At 39.3% G+C, this 20,024-nt stretch overlaps 3 protein-coding genes across 3 annotated transcripts in view; 2 read left to right on the forward strand and 1 right to left on the reverse strand.

The window, feature by feature from the left end:
• lrrc17 (leucine rich repeat containing 17) overlaps positions 1-4,204 on the forward strand; it is a 30,657-nt gene extending 26,453 nt beyond the window's left edge. The window contains exon 5 of the mRNA XM_039792208.1: positions 3,268-4,204. Coding sequence (XP_039648142.1) covers positions 3,268-3,710 — 443 coding nt within the window. The 3' untranslated portion in view covers positions 3,711-4,204. The remainder of the gene's footprint in view (positions 1-3,267) is intronic.
• Positions 4,205-4,475: 271 nt separating this feature from the next.
• LOC120553603 (ras-related protein Rab-19-like) lies at positions 4,476-11,123 on the reverse strand. The gene is made up of 4 exons (XM_039792209.1): positions 9,963-11,123; positions 7,102-7,285; positions 6,635-6,738; positions 4,476-6,532 (listed from the first exon to the last, which is right to left on the reverse strand). Exons 1-4 carry the CDS (start codon positions 10,155-10,157, stop codon positions 6,347-6,349), a joined length of 669 nt encoding a protein of 222 aa, XP_039648143.1. The 5' UTR covers positions 10,158-11,123; the 3' UTR covers positions 4,476-6,346.
• Positions 11,124-11,864: 741 nt separating this feature from the next.
• Positions 11,865-18,751, forward strand: LOC120553796 (tetraspanin-8-like). Its single transcript, XM_039792506.1, has 9 exons — positions 11,865-12,133; positions 12,892-12,957; positions 13,449-13,562; positions 13,733-13,807; positions 13,945-14,043; positions 15,884-15,970; positions 16,631-16,690; positions 17,005-17,088; positions 17,276-18,751. The coding sequence occupies exons 1-9, from the start codon at positions 12,053-12,055 to the stop codon at positions 17,378-17,380; spliced, it is 771 nt and encodes a 256-aa protein (XP_039648440.1). The 5' UTR covers positions 11,865-12,052; the 3' UTR covers positions 17,381-18,751.
• The last annotated feature ends 1,273 nt before the right edge of the window (positions 18,752-20,024 follow it).

Below are 20,024 nucleotides of genomic sequence, written 5' to 3' on the forward strand. Positions count from 1 at the left end.
TATTTCTTAATGCTCTTCAAGTCCCTGTAGAAGATCATCCTTGCCTGCATCTCATTTGTGTTACTGTAATTGAAGCAGCAAGTATGTAATAGTGTGACTTATGCAACAGGGATATCTGTAGTTATGGTAACCAGAGACTTTGAAATTGCATTTAATTTTTATGTAGACTTGTTTCCAAGATCAGCCCAGAGTTGGCCAAGCCTGGGGGGTAAATCCCTAATTTATCACCTCAGCTAAAGTTGGACGAGGGTTGTGTTTTCATGCCATTCTGTCTGTTTCTTTGTTATCTCAGATAACAGAGTTTAAAGCATTAGCCTCAGCGATCCGGGGGGGGGGGAGTGCTGATTCAAATACTTGGATATTAGGAGAGGGGGGATGTGCTGATTAAAATACTTGGAGTTAGGAGATATTATATAGAGCTCTTCGCTTGCTTTCTTTCCATGGCAAAAAGTTGACAGCAGTCTTAAAGGATGGTGATGTGGTCATTAAAGGAATTTTTTTTTTCATGGCCAGAGGAGTAACTAAAGGGAGGAAAAAATACCTTAAGTTGCAAGAATATAAGCAGGCATCATCTCATGCCAAGCGTAGAATAATGTGCTGAATAATCTGATGAAACCTGCAAACTGAATAGAATTCACAAAGAATATTGCTTCAGTTTATTTCAGTGCCTGGGAAAATACCATGGAAGTAGAGCACACTGGGCTTCCTGTGGCTATAGTGGCTTAAAAAGGCAAACGCAGAGTAGCCCTTTCGGGAGATTCATGAATCTCATGAGTTGAGAGATAAAAGGGGCCTCCCTCATCCCTCTTCCTTCCTCTATCTATGTCATCTTTATGGTTGAATGATGAGACTGCAGTGACAGTAACTTATGTTACAGTGAAAATGGATTTCAGAAGGATCATAGTCCCCAGCGTCCGTTTTTCTTTTAGCTTTCATGTCTCCGTCTCAGTGATGTCTTTATCCTCACTATATTTTTCTACCTTAATGTGTTCCACACTGTCCTCCTTCTCTTCTTCCTCCTCCCATTTTCCTCCCCTCCTCTCTTCCGCTCTGTTAAGATCAAAGCTAGGCCCAAGGGTTGTGGACAGCATGAAACAGTCTTCACTGTCCCATTACACAGACTATCAATGTCTGGATGTCAACACTCAACATGACAGCTAGAAAGCAGACAGATAGAAATAATGATCATGTCTTATTATCAAAACGATGACAATTCAGGTCAAGTGGTCTTGAGTTGAGTTCGCCTGTTAAAGCCACTTGAATCATTTTTATTTAATACAATATGCCAATGCAGTCGCCCCATAATCTTTAAGTTCAATAAGTGTGTGATTTTCAACATAGTTCAGACAACAAAAGACATACAGTATAAAGACAAAAACACATGCTATGACCATGATCTGCTGCTGTCCTGACCCTGAAACTGCAATGTTGGTGATTGTCATCTTCTCCCTTTATATGAAAGACTACACCGTCCAGAAATGCTCTGATAAACCCACTGTTGGAGCCATTTAATTGGCAAGCAGCGTGTGACGCTGGGGGTGGAAAAGTTTATTTAAATTTCCTCAAGGGTCTGTCCTTGGGCCGCTACTTTTTTCAATGTACCTGCTGCCTCTTGGGTCAATCCTCAGAAGTCATAATGTTTCGTTCCATTTTTATGCTGACGACTGCCAAATATATGTACCGCTAAGTCAGTCAAAAACTCTTTTAAAGTGTCTAAATGAAGTGAAAGCATGGATGGCTATGAATTTTTTGTATTTAAATGAGAGCAAAACTGAGTTTGTGTTATTTGCTCCTAGTGACTCGGCTGCTGCGGTTCCTGTTGACATAGGTTGTCTAACTGGACACATCAGCCCTGTGGTCACAAACCTGGGTGTCAAGTTGGAGAGTCGAAAATTAAATTGCCAATTGGTGCAGTGGTGATCACCGGCTTCTTCCAGCTGAGGCAACTAGCCAAAGTAAAAACAGTTCTATCTCGAAGTTTTGAAATTTTAAATATCCATGTTTTACCACCTCGTTAGATTATTGCAATGCACTTTACACTGGTATTAGCAAATCTAATATGGCACGATTACAGCTAGTCCAAAATGCAGCTGCTCGTCTTTTAACTGGAACTAGAAAATTTGACCATATTACACCCATCCTCCAATCACTCCACTGGCTCCCTGTGCACTTTCGCACTGATTTTAAAATTCTGTTATTTGTTTTTAAATGTCTGCATGGCCTGGCCCCCCAGTACCTGTCTAATCTGCTCGTGCCCTACACCCCCTCTCGTTTGCTCCGGTCGGCTGACCAGGCACTACTGGTCGTCGTCCCCAAGACTAAACGTAAATCCAGAGGTGACCGTGCGTTTGCCGTGGCAGCTCCGAGACTCTGGAATGAGCTGCCTTTGCACATCAGACTGACTGAGTCTCTTGCTGTTTTTAAATGCCGTCTTAAAACTTATTTATTTTCTTTGGCTTTTAACTCAGTTTGAGGGTTGACTTTGAGTTTTGTATTGCTGTATTTATTTTTATGTTTTATTAATATTGTGTTGTGCCTCTGTTGTATGTTATTGTTTATTCATAGACTGTGTTCAGCACTTTGGTCAACAGTGTTGTTTTAAAGTGCTTTATAAATAAAGGTGGATTGGATTGGATTGGAAATTGGCCTAATTGCTTCTGCTGTGTTGCGCACAGCAAGGTCACAGTTTGTTTTTTTTGACCGTGGTTACGTGTATGATAACGTGGTAAGATTAAAAGAAGAATTATTTTGTTTTATTATTTTGCTGTTTACTAAAAATAAACAGATTGCCATATCCAACTTTAAGTTTGAACTCTTGGACAAGTTATTCATTGGTAATTGTTTGTTTAAAAACACGCATCTACACCGATGCCACGCGTAAATTACAGACCAAACAAAGGAACAAATGTGCGCCAACACCCACTGTACGCTACCTGACAAGCAAAAAACGGCAGACTGACAAAGTTAGCGACTAGCTCGTGAAGAAAGTAGAACAGCTCAGCATTTAGCAGCTCATTTCCCTCAGGAGTTGGTGGAGACCAAATAAAGAGTGAAAAGGAGAGTGAATATTGGTCTTACATTTGCCAGGCGGACAGAAAAACACAATTTTAAGTGAATACTAATGTTGCTCTGTGTCTGCAGCATATGTAAATATGCAACTGTTTGCTAAAAACAGGAAGTGTCCAGGGAGACAGGATAAACTTTTTATTATTCAGGCAGCAGTATGAGATGCCATCTTATTATGGTCCACTTTTCTTCCTCACCCAGGTGCATTCGCAGGCCTGCTGTACCTCCGTGAGCTTGACCTGTCCAACAACAGCCTCCATTACTTCCAGTACGGCGTACTCGAGGACCTCTACTTCCTACGGAAGCTCTCGCTGGAGAACAACCCCTGGATCTGCGACTACAACATCCACTACCTGATCTACTGGCTCAAGCACCACCCCGGCGTCTTCTACACTGGCCTGATCTGCTCCGAGCCACAGGAGTTCAGGGGCTGGCGCGTCGAGGATTATGTCAAGACCTACAATGGGGAATGTCCCATGGATAAACAAACTGGAGGGATGGATACAGGACAGGGGGGACAAGGGGGGACAGACAATGAGGCACTGGAGTTGGTGGCGGATATGGGTGATAGGCAGGGTGAGCGTTTACCTCGGCCCCTGAAAGAGAAGAAGCCCAACAGGTTTGAGATCATCAGGCTGAGTTAGAACGGAGGTGGATCAGATCAGACTGGTGTGGTTTAGTATGCAGGTCTGTGGAGAGGCTGAACAATGGATTAATAAAAGGTAGACTCAGTGATCTGATGTTTAAATAAAAAATGTGATATGCATAAAAGTACAATTTTGGGGGAAAAAATCGTTTGTCTTTTTAGTAATCAACATTTTCCATCTTGTGTGGGTAACAGGAAAAAAAACTCATTTTGGGACATTTTTTGAAAAGATTATTCATTTGAATTTCATATTGTTTGGACATGTTTTGGAGATGCCATTTGAGCTTTTGTTTTTTTGTTTTGCAACCCATGTCTCTTTGAATTTCCCAAACAATCAACTGCAGGTGCTCTTATTTTTTTCTGTTACAGCCATTTTGATATAAGTTCAGGATATACTTTTTTTTCTTCTAAAGAGTAGTTTGGGGCTTTTTTGTATTAATACATGTACAACTTTGTTTACCTGTTTTCTAGAAATAAAATTGGTTTTATTTGCTCTGAAGATTTATTTAGACAGACATGATGAACGGCAAGAATGTCAGCAGGCAGTGTGCACAACACACACACACACACACACACACACACACACACACACACACACACACACTAGTCAACTTCCTTCTTTTTGAATCTTGAACTCTTATGCAGATACATATTCCTAGTTATGTCATGTTTTGGGCCCCAACACCATTTAAAACCAGGATTATATATTTCCCTGCTGTCAGTAAAGGACTCAAACACAGATCAGATTACAATTTAGTAGAACTTGTTGTTAAAGTCATATTGATAATTTATTGGTGGTCAGATGTTGGATAAAGGACAAGGCTACTCTTGGATTGTTCCACTCACTAAACCAATACACTTTAAAGCAGATTAACTGTATCAGTGTAAGAAAATAACAATCAGTACAGGTCTCACTACATGACTTCCAGATTGGTGTTTAAATTAGGCCTGCCAACTTGGCATGAGAAACAAAGAGATTTATATCCTGGATGTAAGCATTGTCAGCCCAGTTACTTAAGTCTGACTGTTGTCTTGGCAGGGATTTCAGCCTTACAGGTGATTTGAAAAGTGATTTCCTGTTTACCGGGTTGCATGTGAACGTGGGTAATTGTTTCTTGGTGCAGTCAGATGTTTTAAATCACCTTGATGAGCAACCAACCGTACAACAGTACAGCATGTGTAGCAGCACAGTACCCTCTAGTGTTCACAATTAGGTAGTCCACAGGATGATTTAAGGAAGACATTCACATCCTATATGTACATTTGTGACCATGTAAGACTTTATTATGCACTCTCAGAAATAAAAAGGTACAGTGAGGGTACAATTAAGTTCTTTAAGGTACAAATTTCACAAATTTACCATCAAAGGTACAAACATGTCTCCAGCTGAGTACAAATAAGTACCTTTCCAAAGAAAAGGGTTTGTACCATCTAATGGGGTACCATTTTGTATCAGTGGCTTAAGGTACAAATGTATTGCTAAGGCACAAAATTGTCTCTCAAAAGGTACGGTATAAAAGGGTACAACTCTGTACCTATGGTAAGGGTACCATTGGTATACCTCGGGGGTACCACCCCAGCGACGAGCCATTTGTACCCTTGAAGGAACATATTCAAGGGTACATATTTGTACCTAAAAGGCACAAACTGTAGGGGTACTTCTTTGTACCCATTAATATGGTACAATGTTGTTCCCCTTGGGGGTACTGCCCCAGCGATGAGCATTTGTACCTTTTCTTTTGACTTTTCTGTACCTTTATTTCTGAGTGTGTAGTCAAACAGCAGCAGCAGAGGATCACAGCTCATCATAGTGGCACCACAAGAGGTGGGTGAAATACTCAGAGTCTTATATGTTAAAATAGAATCAAAGTCTGCCAGATTTTCCAAAGTTTTACCGGCAGAGTGAAGCATGAATTATTTTGACAAAAAAATACCACACAAAGAACGTTGTGTTAAGGATAACCTGGTTGAGGGCAGCAGGTGTTGAGGATGCTTGGAATGTTTATATAACTAAGTAACCACCGCATTAATGCCTTAGTCTTTACATTCAGATTTTGATTACTTTTGGTAGTGAAAACTTAAAAATAAATTACTTAAATATATATTACAAAATAAAAACAGTCAAACAATCCAGGATTAGTTGATATAAATGAGATTGGTTTACTAACTTTACCTAAAGCTGATCACAACCATCACCACTGCCCCCCACCCCCCCAGCCCCATTCAAACATGCTTGGTCTTTGTCCTTGTAGTACCAGCTGAACAATTCTCTCGGGTCAGGTATAAGCTACAAAAAGTACACTGAATTGATTTTTCAATACTTTCCAAAAATTGCCTAAACTTCCTCAATGCGAAGATTAATGGTCCTTGAGGCCTTTCCAGCCTTATTCCATATCCATGCATCTTTGGATCTGCTTCCATTTCCCAGTGGCAGCCTGATGCGTACCGGAAACCTGATTTGTTCTACGGACGTGCGTAGATGGTTGCGATAGGCAATGACCTCGAGATAGTCAATTGGTCAGGGGCCCATAGGACCTGAACAAACCGGTACGGATCGGGTAATGACATCCCCTTCTCCAACATTTATGAAGAGAAGCGTCCTTCACCCTCTTCCCTGTCCTATCCACATTTAAATCAGCAACATGTCTTCTTCTCTGGTGACGTGTAGGCAGCTATGTCATTAACCGGCCGAGAGTTGGCCCGGAGAAGAACTCGAGGGGTGCTGTGGCTCTCTGAGTCCCCCTGCTGGACAGTGAGACCGTTACGAGACATCAGCTCTCTGGCCATCAAGGTGAAAGCTTCTTCCACATTCTGACTCTCCTAGACACAGAGAAGGAGACACAAGAGGAGGAGACAGAGGACTTAAGATAAGCTTTTTTTACCAACTCCTCTGTGTTTTACACAAGCGAGTATACTCATTACCTTTGCAGATGTTTCTAGAGCAGCTAGTACATCTCTCTCCTTTGCCAGATTGCAGGCTTCCTCAAACCGAACCTGACGTTCCTGCTCCAGGTCACATTTGTTACCTACATGGAGACAATAAGGGAGCTGAGAGATGCAAACAATACCTGAAAATAGGAGTCTGTATTGCTAAAGTCCTGTTAATAATTTTTATCAATGTACCCAATTTACATGCTAAGGCCAACATTTCAACACACTTAAGTGTACACACCGTAGGCTACTGCAAACACAAGTTTTTAAGTGGAATGTAATAGAAATGAGCCAGTGAATTTAAAACTTGAATTTTCCACACTTGTTGACCTTAATAAGGAGAATTAATTTGACTTTTTGTCCAAAACTGTTGTCCATCCTCTTTTACAAATCACTTCAAATGCAGTCATACTGTATTCATGCACCCCACATGTTTACATGTTAACATCCACACACACCTATGAGAACCAGCACTACATTGGTTGCTCCATAGAGCTCCACCTCTTTGATCCAGTGAGCCACTGAGTCAAAGGTTGGGCGTCGCGTGATGTCATAGGTGATGATGGCGCCGTGAGCGCTGCGGTAGTAGCTCTGGGTGATCGTACGGAACCTCTCCTGACCTGCCGTGTCCCACACCTGCATCTGTTACCCACACAGACAAGGACAAGGAATCAGCTTTAACAGCTGTATGGATTAAATACACATGGCTGGATGTATGGCGTATATGCACATAAATAACAAAATGACAATGGAATATGATGCACATGCACCCGCACACACTTATGGGAAATAGGGTTTCAGATTCCTTGTGTCCCTCTGCAGAATATTCCCTGGGCATCTGACAGACCATGTTCACGTGGTAACAGCCGTCATGGCAACCAATCTGAACTTATCAAACAAGACCATTGTTTTCTATGCCAATGTTGAAGATTGTGAACCTTCTACTGTCAACTTTTATTCATCTAGACAAGCTTAAAAACTGTATTAGTTGTAAGTTTTAATTGTATTAATTAAAACTTACAACTTCAATTTTGTTTATTATAGACCTGTAAAAAAATAACGCTGGCCTATTGTTTGCAACATGCCTTTAAAAAAGACTAAATGACTCCCTCTTTATGTGGAAAAATTAAATAAAAGCGTTTAGTAACCCGACTCATGTTGTCAGTTAATAACTAACAGCATCCAAAGCCAAACAGAAAAAAAATAGTTACAAGAACTTGGCTGAGAATTCAAGGATACAGAATGTGACATAAAAAAAGCACAGCTATTATTTATTATAGCTGTAGGTGCCCATGATATGGAGAAATATTAAAGTGAATGGTCCTCAATAGCGAGTAGCACCATTACATATAGCCTCAGGCTTGAATGGTTAGTTTGGGGTTAAGATAAACACATAAACAGGAGCCATGGTGTCATTGCTTGGACTCATTTGAACCCTGAACTCTATTTTCCAAATTTAATTCCAAAGCAATTAAAATGTATTTGTTACTTTTACAACCTTATGGTGACCTTATACAGCATTGTGATTCACTGATTCATAAAAATAGATGGCTTAAATTGGGGAAAATGCTTCTAGGCTATCAAATGCTAACTTTCTACATGTAAAAACTGTCAATGATACTCTGGAATTAAGAGGAAGAGGAAGAAGTGTGTAAACAGGTCATCACAGTTAGGTTTATGATGTAGATAGAGTAAATAATTCCTCCTGATTTAAAGTTCAGTTGATGACTTGTTTGTTGAGATGAGATAGCATGCAATGCTTTTTTATTCTTTATTTTTATCTATTTAGGATTGTCAACAGAATAATGCAGTTGGTGTAGGTATGTTTGTGTGTGTGTGTGTGTGTGTGTGTGTGTGTGTGTGTGTGTGTGTGTGTGTGTGTGTGTGTGTGTGTGTGTGTGTGATTTTCAATTAGATTATCAATTGCACATGAATGATGAACTGATGGGTATTTTAGACCGGGGGCGTCAGACTGGGGGAGGGGAAAGGGGACTATTACCCAGGGCCATCATGTGAAGAAGGCCCAAAAAGATGCTTGAATAAATAGATGTGGATGCAGGGAGGGGCCCACAGAGAATGCCTTTGTGCAGTGGCCAGAATTTTGTGCTACGCCCCTGACCGTAAGTACTCAAGTAACTCACTACATAAACTCAAGTTTCTGTAGTGATAATGTACTTGGTAAGTTCTGATTTTTAACATAATGTAATGTAATAACATTTATCACTGTCCACCTAAATCATTTAGTTCCTTTTCTATCTTAATGATGGCACAGGAAGTCATTCCAGGTTTATTTTTGTCTACACAAAAGCTCAAGCAGAGCAACCTGAAGGACAGGTCTTTCATGTGAGCAGCTGGTCTGACCGGTTTTAGACTGAGTCTAACTGACACTGTAATCCAATGACACCTCTCACTGTGTAGTGTAATTTATCCCAAGGCAAGTCCACAAAGTTGTACAAAGTCACATCGGACAGGAGTTGCATTTTACAAATTATGCCGTACTTTGTTAATATTCATAATATTTTACCAAAAAGCCCGCGTTCTGCAGCCTGTCACTGTCAGAGCCAGCTGGCTCTACAACAGCATTGATAGGATTCAGGCATTTAGCAGGCATTACTGGAGCATAATCACGGTTTCTGCAGGGTTGACCTTGTTAAATTTAAGAGATTTTTGGATTCCCATTTAATATCTGTTTCAGAGTGGGGCCAAAGTATGAAAGTATGATGGAAAATATTAGCTAGTGTGGTGTCTTCACTAGCTATTGCTTAGCTAAGCTGTTAGAATTATTGCATGACTGCATCACATTATGCTGAATACTTCCTAGAAGCAGACAACAATAATTCCTAATGATATAATTGAATAGGGACCTTGACCCAGATAAGCCACATAAAACGGATGCATGGATTAACATGTAAGTGTTTTATACCTTAACATTGCTACCTTTATCATTTAAGACCTTTAAATACCGTATAAGGACTTTGAGGAAACTGAATTCAATGCTTTTAGGGCTTTTCAAGACCTGAAGATAGGCTGATCATTTGCTCTAGTCACATCTAAAAGTCTTTGCCTTGTATCTACAGTCACATGCTGGTTTGCCCAATTTTGACAGTATGGCTTCACTGACTACAACATTTACTTATTTTGAAAATGACTGAATCTATGGCTGGTTTCACAGAAAGGTCTGCATATGGGAGATTTTATGTTCTTCATATTCTTATCACCACCTCCTCAACACACACATGACCTTAAATACTTCACAATTAAGGCTGTATGTCCCTCAACATTCCTCAACACACTCAAACACACCACATGCAGTGCCAACCTTAACTTTCTTCCCATCGATATCCACGGTCCGTACAGTGAAATCCACTCCGATGGTGTTTTGCTGTTTCTCTGAGAAAATCCCTGACTTGAAATTCTGAACCAGGCAGGTCTTTCCTACGTTAGAGTCTCCGATCAGGATGATCTTAAACAGCAAATCAAAAGAGTCATCGTGCTCAGGTCCTGAGGTCTGCATGGTGGAAGTCCAGTAGAGTCTTTTACTGTGGATGTGAATGTGTAGGAATGAAGGAGATGACCTCCCGTTTTACTGTAGATCACTTGGAATGTATGGACTTTAAGGCCAAGAGATGATTTGTTATCTTTACGCTTGAATAAAGGCTGAGTCATAGAAAAGAAAACAGATCCCAAAATGCATTTATGTTGAGAAGTTTCATTTAAAAAAGAAAATAAATGACTCCACTGCTTCTCCTCCCAGTGAAAGCTACAGCTGGTCACGAGACTAGATTTCCAGAAGCACGGTACATTTCCTTACAATGGGCCACATGTAGCTTGTAAAACCAGTTTAGGGTTTAGAAAGTTTGTTTGTCAAGATGTAAAATTATGCTGTTCAAATGTTAGAAAGCACCTGATAGTCCATTTACCTCACCAATAGTTTCCAAATAAAATTTAAAATAGTCTGACATTTGAACATTTTAGAGTTTACACATTGTGAAGTACACGGCCCACAAGCAGCAACTTGGAAGAATTAACTGTGTCTGTTTTCAGTGGCTTAAAAAATTAAAGGTGTTTTTTTATAATTCTCTCCATGCTCTCTAGTTTCTCAGTCTGTCTCTCCCCCCTCTTGTGCTCTTTCAGTAGGACAAAACTGCCTCAGTTTCTGCTGCTCCTTTCATCTCCTTCTCAGGTGTTGACCCACTTTGTGGCCCAGAGCAAAAGAAAGCACATCCCATCCTTTTTGTCCTCCTGTGCAGGTTCTGGTAAGCCGTCTGTCGAAAGGAAAAAAGCAACTTCCTTTAAATAAAATGTAATTTAAAAAGATCCTTGTCTGTAATCCAGGCTCCTCTCCAATACACCTGCTGTTCTTTCACACACATGTCCGTTTCTTTTTTCCTACACCAGCTTCTCTGCCTTCCTTTATCTCTGCCTCCTGTTATCACTTTTCCTGTTTTTACTGATTTATAGCCTCATGCGTCTCTCTCTCTCTCCCTCCCTCTCTTAATAGCACCTGTGGAAACAATAGAAACCCGCCCTACCTGTTACAGGGAAGTAGCCCAGCCCCATTATGGCTGTGGGATCCTGGGAAATGCAGTCATTGTGCCAGTAAAAATGCAACAGTCAAACTAAGGAGTGCAAACTCATTTTGACGCTAGGATTCAAAATGAAGTTCTGCCAATTTCAACAATGACTAGTCACACTCAGGAGAGTTACTTTGCACACTCTCAGCTGTCATGGTGGACTAGACAGTAGAGACAAATATGAGGGGAATTATGTTTCTCGTCCACTATAACTGATGTTCAAAATAATAGGCAATAAATGAATGGGCCTCCAAAATAGATGCATACAATGAGAAAGACACAATAGCTTCATATTAAGGGCTGTATGAGGTCACTGAGGTCATGTCCTCTGTATTTTTATAGGCTATATAAATGTGTGAGTTTTGCAAGTGGAGCTTACATTCTAAAGTTAGTGAGTCAAGTTTTTTATAGACTCAACATGTTTACAATTTGACTACGTTTTATAACTAGCAAATCTGCGGAACGGCATTTTAACATTTTACAGTATAATGAGTCAACTGAATAGCCTAAATACAATAAAATAGTGTTTTTGCTTTTTGCTGCTAAGGGGTGTGTTTTAGTAGCTCAGTATTTCTACTTCCCTGCTGCACACACCCATTGCACCTGAATCCCTTTGGTCATGGCTGAACAACATCACTCCTGTGCGCTAATCCCCTCGCTTCCAACATTTCCGACTGCACGTGAAAGCAGCACAGACCCCTCACCCAGTGCATCACAGTGACGTCCTGTGCGGAGAGATATTGTAGATGCCCTTACAGTCATAATCATAGGTTTATAGTCTTTATATTTGCTTTATGTAAAAGGTAGTTTTAAAGCCTGGGAGAGAAGCAGCAGCATGCATCGGAGCGCAGTGGTCGTGGTGGCGGATAAAACGAGCCTGAAAAGGCCGTTTATTTTTGCAAACGCTGTGCATATGGTAGGTAGGCTATATTTCAGTTTTAGAACGCAAATTAAGCCCAGAGGCCTTTTTGATTGCCTTTTATAGGATAATTCTCTGATGAAATGTCTGATTTGATTGCTGTTTTTTGACCCAATAAATGCCTATGATTGCCCCCAAAAGACTATGCTAGTGCTAACGTTATATCTGTCTCACATACAAACATGCTGCAGCGAATCCCCTCCATCAAAATGATACAATGTGGCCATTCCTGCAGCACATTTCATTGCGAAATGTTTTAAGGTTATACATAAAGAAAGTGATGAGGAAAAATCAAAAGACGCCATAGTGGTGGTAATAATTTGCTTTTACAAAAGGATACCATAACGATTCTCTTCTATCCCTCCTCACGCCTCCCCCCGCCCCCAAAGAATGCATTCAATGTCCTTATAATGCTACTGTTGACAATGTGTTTGTGTTTCTCAGCTGGGAGTTTAGAGTCATGTGCAGTATACGTCTCGATTTTGCTGTGATATTACTGTCCTGTAAAGGTTATATCTTAATCCTGGATAGCTGTGCTACTGCCATCCATTAGCACTTAAATAAACTATAAAAAACATTAACACATTTAAGGGAATACTTTTACAAAATACCATATACAGATTGGAAACAACGTTCGAGACACTGACATTGTAAAACTAAAACATTTCTTTCCTTCTTTTTTTGTGTGGCCTTCTACACTTTTCATGTCTTCACTTGCAACATCGTAACATTTTTAATGTTTCCTTTCTCCAAAGGCTCTGTGCTCCTTCATGTTGACGATGACAGTAGCTTGGCATAGAGACCTCATACAAACTGGCAAAGTAAGACTGACTTTAGATGTTCTTCTGAGCAGATGAAAATTATTTCCTAAGCAGATATTATTTATCAGAGGCAAAAATGACTTCCATCTCATCAGATTTAAAAAAAATAAATAAATAAAAAGGAGCAAAACAGTTGCTGGGTCATCCAAGGAAAATTGGGGGATTATATAGACATGGCTTTACTTTCATCGATATTGCCTGAACACACAACAGCTGTGCCTTTTTTTTTTTATATTGTCTTTACTCCGGACGACCTGAGTTTAAGCCCTCATGTTGGCAAGCATCTGCTAGTTGAAGTGTCCTTGGGCAAGACAATGAATTATCTTCAGGTGCTGACCCTGACCTTTGACCTCTTTTGTAGCCCTGCTATCTTGGAAATACATCTGTGACAACGATATAATATGAAGTAACATACATAAAATTATAATTGTTGATCAGGGCATTTGCCAATCAATGTATCCCTTTAACGCCAGTGTTATTTTTCTCCTCAGCTGGTGTCCAGTGTTTCTGTAGTGATAATGTACTTGGTAGAGATCGGCTGCCTGCTGCTCTCAGTGATCGGTGTGGTTGGAGCCTGTACAGGAAAGAGATGGTGTTTGATTCTGGTAAAAAAAATAAAATAAATAAAATTCTTCAGGTGTTTGGACTACCACTGTGTGTGTGTCCTTGTAATATTATTTTTTTTTGCCAGTGTAAGACAGTGTGTGTTTAAATGTTTATTCTGCAAATGATGTTTCTCTTTCACGTACTATTGTTGCTTGATGTGTTTGTGCAGTATGCAACTGGGATGGCGGCAGCCAGTCAAACAATAATTGTGAGAACAGCACTAAGTTACCAAGATGTTTATGAGGTATAGTACTTGAATGCCCTGCTTTTATGAGCAAATTCAGATTTTTAACATAATGTAATGCTAAGGAATTAAAAAGCAACTAGTATGTCTTGATATACAAAGAACAAATGTGTTCAATGTGATTTCTCCCTCCTCAGAAACGTGTGGTCCGTGAGGAGACTAAGTTGCTGTCCATGATGCCACTTACTGGAACCAGCAAAGCCAACAGGACCCTGTTGTATAGTATTCAAAAAGAAGTAAGGAGATCATTTATATTTATAAATATAAATGTATTTATTATATTTATATAACTTGATGTTATAATTGCCCATACATTCCAGATAATACACTCCTCCTCCTTATAAGGTGCAGTGAAGATAGATAGATACAATTTTTTTTTTTAAGATTATTTTTTGGCCATTTTTAGGCCTTTATTGACAGGACAGCTGAAGAAATGAAAGGGGAGAGAACGACATGCAGCAAAGGGCCGCAGGTTGGAGTTGAACCCAGGCCCGCTGCGTCGAGGAGTAAACCTCTATATGGGCACCCGCTCTACCAACTCAGGCACCCGATAGATACAACTTTTAATGCTATTTTTGTCCACCACACAATTAAATGGTGTGTCCCATTTGTCCATCTGTAAGAAGCTTATATATCTTAAAGAATATGTAAGCCATGTCTTTTATTATTTCTGCTAATACTATTCTTGTCTTTCTTCAATTTGGCATGTAACCATGCATGCATGCAAAAAGGAAGTGGTATGTTGAGCTATAGAGTTAGCTGTGGCCTAAGATTTAAGTCCCACATGTTGTGCCAATTTGTGAAATTGGCACCATTAAAATTATTCAGAATTAGCTATTAGCAGTCCCTTTTTGCGGTGAACCCATGGGTACAGAAAACCATCACTGGATTTCTTTGATAAGAAAACTTGAAAATGTGATCATTCTTAGGCAAGTTCTAGAGTGTCTTTTCTATCATTTCTAAGCATTATGGCTGTGTATTTGCGAGGGACATCGGAGATAATATCCTCCGAAAGTGCAAGTCACACTAAATTTAAAATAAAATGTCCATCATGTCTGTGTGGTAGTTTCAGTTTGATTCAATGAATGCCTGGACTGGGAAGGCACATCTCATAGCTTATAAATACCTCTAGTTAGCCAACTTGTGCTCACCGTGGACTACGGCTAGCTTAGGAGTGTTTATAGGGCATTTTCTTGGCCATCTGAGGCAGAAAGATACTAGCTCCCACATTCAATGTTAAATAGAAGATTCAAAGAAAAAGAAATCTAGAAAGGCTGCCTAAAGAAGACAGGCACACACACATTTGGTAGAGTTTAGTAAAAACTTTAACCCCCATACACAGACACACAAATCACACACAGCACCCAGGTGGCAATCAAACATGAGTGAAGCAACACGAGCAGTATATGTAGTCTTTGGGGCGTGGCTGGGAAAGCAGGTGTGTCTTATCTTTAAGAGGTATGTATCTACCCACCCTGCCTTGGGGGAATCATTTCCTGTACAAATCAAGCCAATACATTAATGCTACATTTACACGTTGCCGGCTATTTTCATAAACGGACATTTCAACCTCTCAGTTTTCAGAAAAGTGTTCGTTTATATGTACCCGTTTATATATGCCGTCAATGACGTCAAGAGCATGCCAGACCTGTAGGTGGCAGTGTAACGAGAAGCTCAAGCCCACATTAGCCAATCAGAATCCCGACAAAAGCAACAACAGCAACCAATCACGTCCTCTTTCTCTCTCTTGGCTGCCTAAACCTCTGTTTGTCTCAGTTTACATGCAAACGAAGTTTTCCAAAATCTCCACTTTGGCCGGAGTTTTTAGAAATTATCGTTTTCTGTGATAAAAACGGGGTTTTCGTGTAAATGAGAGGCCAAACCGCAGGAAAATATCTGCGTCTTCCCTTCGTGTAAACGGGGCCTGAAAGGTCATAATTTCTACCTTAAACATGTCTATGTGCCTGTTGTATGTTATATTGTTTAATGCATTTTGCTCTGGTTTATCTGTTTTGAATTGACTTCTTACTTAGCCTGTGTGTATGTGTGTGTGTGTGTGTGTGTTTGTCACTTCAGTTTGAGTGCTGTGGTCTTATTGAAGGCTATAAAGACTGGGGCGCTTCCATCCCTGCCTCCTGTAACTGTCAATATCCAGGAAAATGCGTGAGTATCTTCCTTTATACTGTACAAGCAGAATATAAGCAGCGAAGACCACTCGTTAGGATTTCTGGTCCTGTAGCCTCACATTGCCTTTCAGTCAAGTAAGACATTTGAGGGAAACATTTTCTTGAGTATGTGTTTGACTGGAGTACTACTGAAATAGATTCTGCTATTGCTAAAAAAAAAAAAAAATGCTTTCCTATATAGCTTTTCCTCATGAAAAAAACAGTGCAATGTAATCTGGCTTCAACTGAGCGGCATGACGAAGTGTCTGTTCTGCATATCAGTAATACTGTATGCAAACAAAGAAATATAGGTGTAGCAACCGGCATTTTGCAACATGTTTTTAAAAACTCCCCAGTCTTATCTGTATTTAAACTACCCATTCAGTGAATGAAAGCTGAACCTTGAAGTAGCTCTACAAATTCAAATAAATGTTTACAGTGCGGCTGCAGATCACATTTTTGGAAGTAACATGTTATGATAACTGATATGAGTGATGATCCAAACTAATGGAAAAAAGACTCAGGATGGAAAAAAAAGACTCAGGATGGAAAAGGAATCTTGTTTACATTTTAATTTGCACTATTTATGTTGCACCCACCTTTCACCAGTTTTGAGTGAAGCTCATTTTCCCCCTGGTATTTTTTTATACCTCACCAGATTCGACTACGGGGCAGCGCCACACTCGGGGCTCCAAAGAACCAGTATGTTTATCAAGAGGTAAATGATCTTAAAGATTGGTTTGAAAAAAAAATGGTTCTCTATATTAATTTTAAATTACAACAGTGGTTCCCAACACTTTTGGGCTGGTGGTGACCTCTCACATTGAAGCAGTGTCTGCTTGTAGTGGTCCCGACCCCCATGTTGGGAAAAACAGTACAGTTTCACAGTACACTTCAGTAGGTGTAATCTGACACAGTGGAAGACAGAAAGGCCAAATGAATCACAGTATAGCCAGATAAGTTATGTCTACTTTTACATTACAACAGTTTTTGCCACCACCTTAACAATAAACCTGCACTTTATTTTCACAGCCTTGCCTACATGTGTATGTTTCTGAACTGAAGCTTGCATTCTCATTGACGATGGCTGTTCAATTCGGAAGTGGAGTATTTTGGGTATGTGTTCTTTTCACACATTAATATGTTTGGTAGGACTTTACGTGCTTTATAATTTGCATTATAACAATACATACAGATATTTCTTGTCATGAAGTAGACATATTACACAAGGGTTCTGTTCAGATTTGATCCCAGATCAGCAGAAAATCATCATGCTTGTAACTCTTGTGCTTCCCTTCCCCAGGTGGTTCTACTGGTCATGAGCATCAAGCTGATGGGCCAGATAAAAAGGAAACAGGAGTTCATGGCTCTTCTCCTAACAAACAGATATGTTCCTGGTGCCTTCTAGTCACCTCATATGTTTTGATAGACACTTCAAATTATTATCAAGCATACCTGATTTGTATTTGCACATTATGCTGTATACCATAACCTGGCTATTTTTGTGCTATAGCAACATATGTTGGCATCATAATTTCCTGTCAATGCATGTAACTGATATTGAAAAGTAATATACATGCATAGATCAATTTCCTTTGTCCTACTGCTGTAAAAACATTGCAATTTATTGAAATTAACTATGTTTAATAATCAGCACATTTTCAAATGCTTTTGTCATATATCTGAAATTATGTTCGAAATTATTATATCTTACCAAGCATTAACCAGCCATCTGTTTTCTTTGAGTAGCTAGACCCGATTCCCAGCATTTTGTTATTTACAGTAAGTGTTGTCTTATCTGGATAATATTCAGATATTATTAAGTCCATTTCCTTTATACCTGGATACATCGCTGAGTCTTTGGAAAGACATATGAATCTAATTGCATCTACTGTACCTACAACTTTATCAATTAATGGGTTTAATTTAACTCTTGTCAACTGGACCAACTTCTTTTAAGCACACATTTAAATATTCATACTTGTCTAAAACTCACTCATTGAATTTTCAGCATTAGAGAAACCAATAATCTTTGAACAAATAATAATATGAATAACCCGTATGTAGCACATTTCATAAACAGTGTTTACAAAGTGCTTTGATTGAAATATAACCATGTATTTATTATTGAGCAATGTATTTCCTTGGATAAATAATCAGGTTGGACGACGGAATGAGCCACAGCTCTCATTGGGACAACAGAATGTCTTGATGCCTTGTTATGCACAATGTATATTTGAAACTTCATCTCTCCATTAAGTTTTTATTAAGGCATATTTAGTGGGTAAATGATACCCACTAGGAGGAAAGGGGATTCTGTTTGGTTGCACATTAAGTAGACATGCATTAAATCCTCAACTATTTCGCCTGCAAAAGTTTGATTTCAAGGTTTGGAGACATTTTGGCAAGGCCACTGCAGACAGGTTGTGAGAGGCTCCTGTAGGAAAACGCGTCAACAATATTCTTGCAGAGACTGTAATGTCCCGACTGATGCCACTCTCACCGAAGAAGCCTTTATGCCACATCACTCCTAAAATGACTTGCTGCATGAGCTGCCTGCGGTTGAAATGTCATCCTTGACTGATATATTGTCATATGAATTTCATCTGACACAGCAGATCCAATGTCTACCTGTGCACTTTAACCATTAATGCCTAATATACAATATACTCTTGCCAAGTATGGTATTGTTATTTCTGTTATACACTGTTTTTATTTATTTATGGAATGAACTGATGTAATATTTTGTAAATAGCAGGAATAAAATATGTGATTCTTGTTCCTTTGATGTTTTATTTTGAAATTGTTTCTTAGAGCTGAAAAACTTACATTTACTCAAGTAACCTACTGTACAATTTAGTGGTACTTGTACCTAGGTGTTTCCATTTTATGCTACACTAGACTTCCGCTCCACTACATTTTAGAAGGAAATATTGTACTTACTTTACTCCACTCCACTTTTTGTAATGAAGTATGAATTATTTTGACATTGAAGTATTGCTACTTCTTTCACCACTGCTTAGTTTATATACAAAAAAAGACATTTCAGCATTACTTGTTTTTATTAGAATTTTTTAAGTTACACATCCTTTCTTCTTAAAACAGACAATGAATATTGTTTCACTCAACATGTCCTATTGCTGTTTAAAAATGTTTTCCTGATGTACTTACAAAAAAACAGTCCCACATTACAAATTTGCGTCAGTCTCCACGAATGCAAACAAGGAAACAGACAAGAAACGATAAAAACACTGCAGCTGTTACATTTTTTTGTCATGATGCCAATAAGGTTACACACTTGACATCTCATTGGGAGGTGGAGGGACAGGCATAAGCGCTTGTACTTTCCAGTACATTTTCCCTTTTTTTAATGCAGGCGGTGTCACAGAGGTGTTTTATAGGACTTTGGATTTGCTTCTTTGGCACCCAAAACGTAAAATACAGTTTATTAGTTGCTTCCCTGCTATCTGTACTTCACTCGCCTACCATAAACTGAAGCATCTGATCCTGGAAATACTGGCTGTTGCCTTGTGTCCTTGCACTGATGTTTGCTTGTGAACATGCAGGTCTGTGGCTGAGGTGCTAATGACGTAACTGGGAGCAACTGGTCAGTCCTCCCTGTCTACTTTCCGTTCTTCTTAATCGTTTGGCACAATTGTCGAATGACTATTAAACTTTGTCAAACTATATGACTATTTATATAAACATTTGGTCAGTTGTTCACATGACTATAGTCATTTTTAATTGCTTTGGCACAAAATGCACTGAGTAAGCCTTGCGGATTAAAATGTATTTGCATTTATTTGCTATTAAATCCTATTACTCTCAAATGCAATTATACTCACGTTCATTGTGTAAATCCCTACGTGCAAAATAAAGAAATCACAATAACCTGTCACACATATATTAGATACATAATAGTTATGTGGTATTGTTGTAAAAGTTATCAGATAGATTTAATTAAGATAATTTACTGTAATTTCCTGACAATATAGAACAACCAAAAACAAACAGGTGACAGGTGATGGTATCACAGCAGAACACAAGGAACC

The sequence above is a fragment of the Perca fluviatilis genome, chromosome 23 (genome assembly GCF_010015445.1).
Source record: "Perca fluviatilis chromosome 23, GENO_Pfluv_1.0, whole genome shotgun sequence".
NCBI lineage: Eukaryota > Metazoa > Chordata > Actinopteri > Perciformes > Percidae > Perca > Perca fluviatilis.

What these genes read in the sequence shown, in the direction of transcription:
- LOC120553796 (XM_039792506.1), top strand. Translation starts at nt 12,053, where the DNA reads ATGCATCGGAGCGCAGTGGTCGTGGTGGCGGATAAAACGAGCCTGAAA. An exon ending in TTGCAAACGCTGTGCATATG is followed by an intron (nt 12,134 to 12,891) that starts GTAGGTAGGCTA and finishes CTTTCTCCAAAG; the next exon opens with GCTCTGTGCTCCTTCATGTT. An exon ending in AGAGATGGTGTTTGATTCTG is followed by an intron (nt 13,563 to 13,732) that starts GTAAAAAAAATA and finishes GTGTTTGTGCAG; the next exon opens with TATGCAACTGGGATGGCGGC.
- LOC120553603 (XM_039792209.1), bottom strand. Translation starts at nt 10,157, where the DNA reads ATGCAGACCTCAGGACCTGAGCACGATGACTCTTTTGATTTGCTGTTT. An exon ending in TCGATGGGAAGAAAGTTAAG is followed by an intron (nt 7,286 to 9,962) that starts GTTGGCACTGCA and finishes TGTGGGTAACAG; the next exon opens with ATGCAGGTGTGGGACACGGC. An exon ending in CTCTAGAAACATCTGCAAAG is followed by an intron (nt 6,533 to 6,634) that starts GTAATGAGTATA and finishes CTCTGTGTCTAG; the next exon opens with GAGAGTCAGAATGTGGAAGA.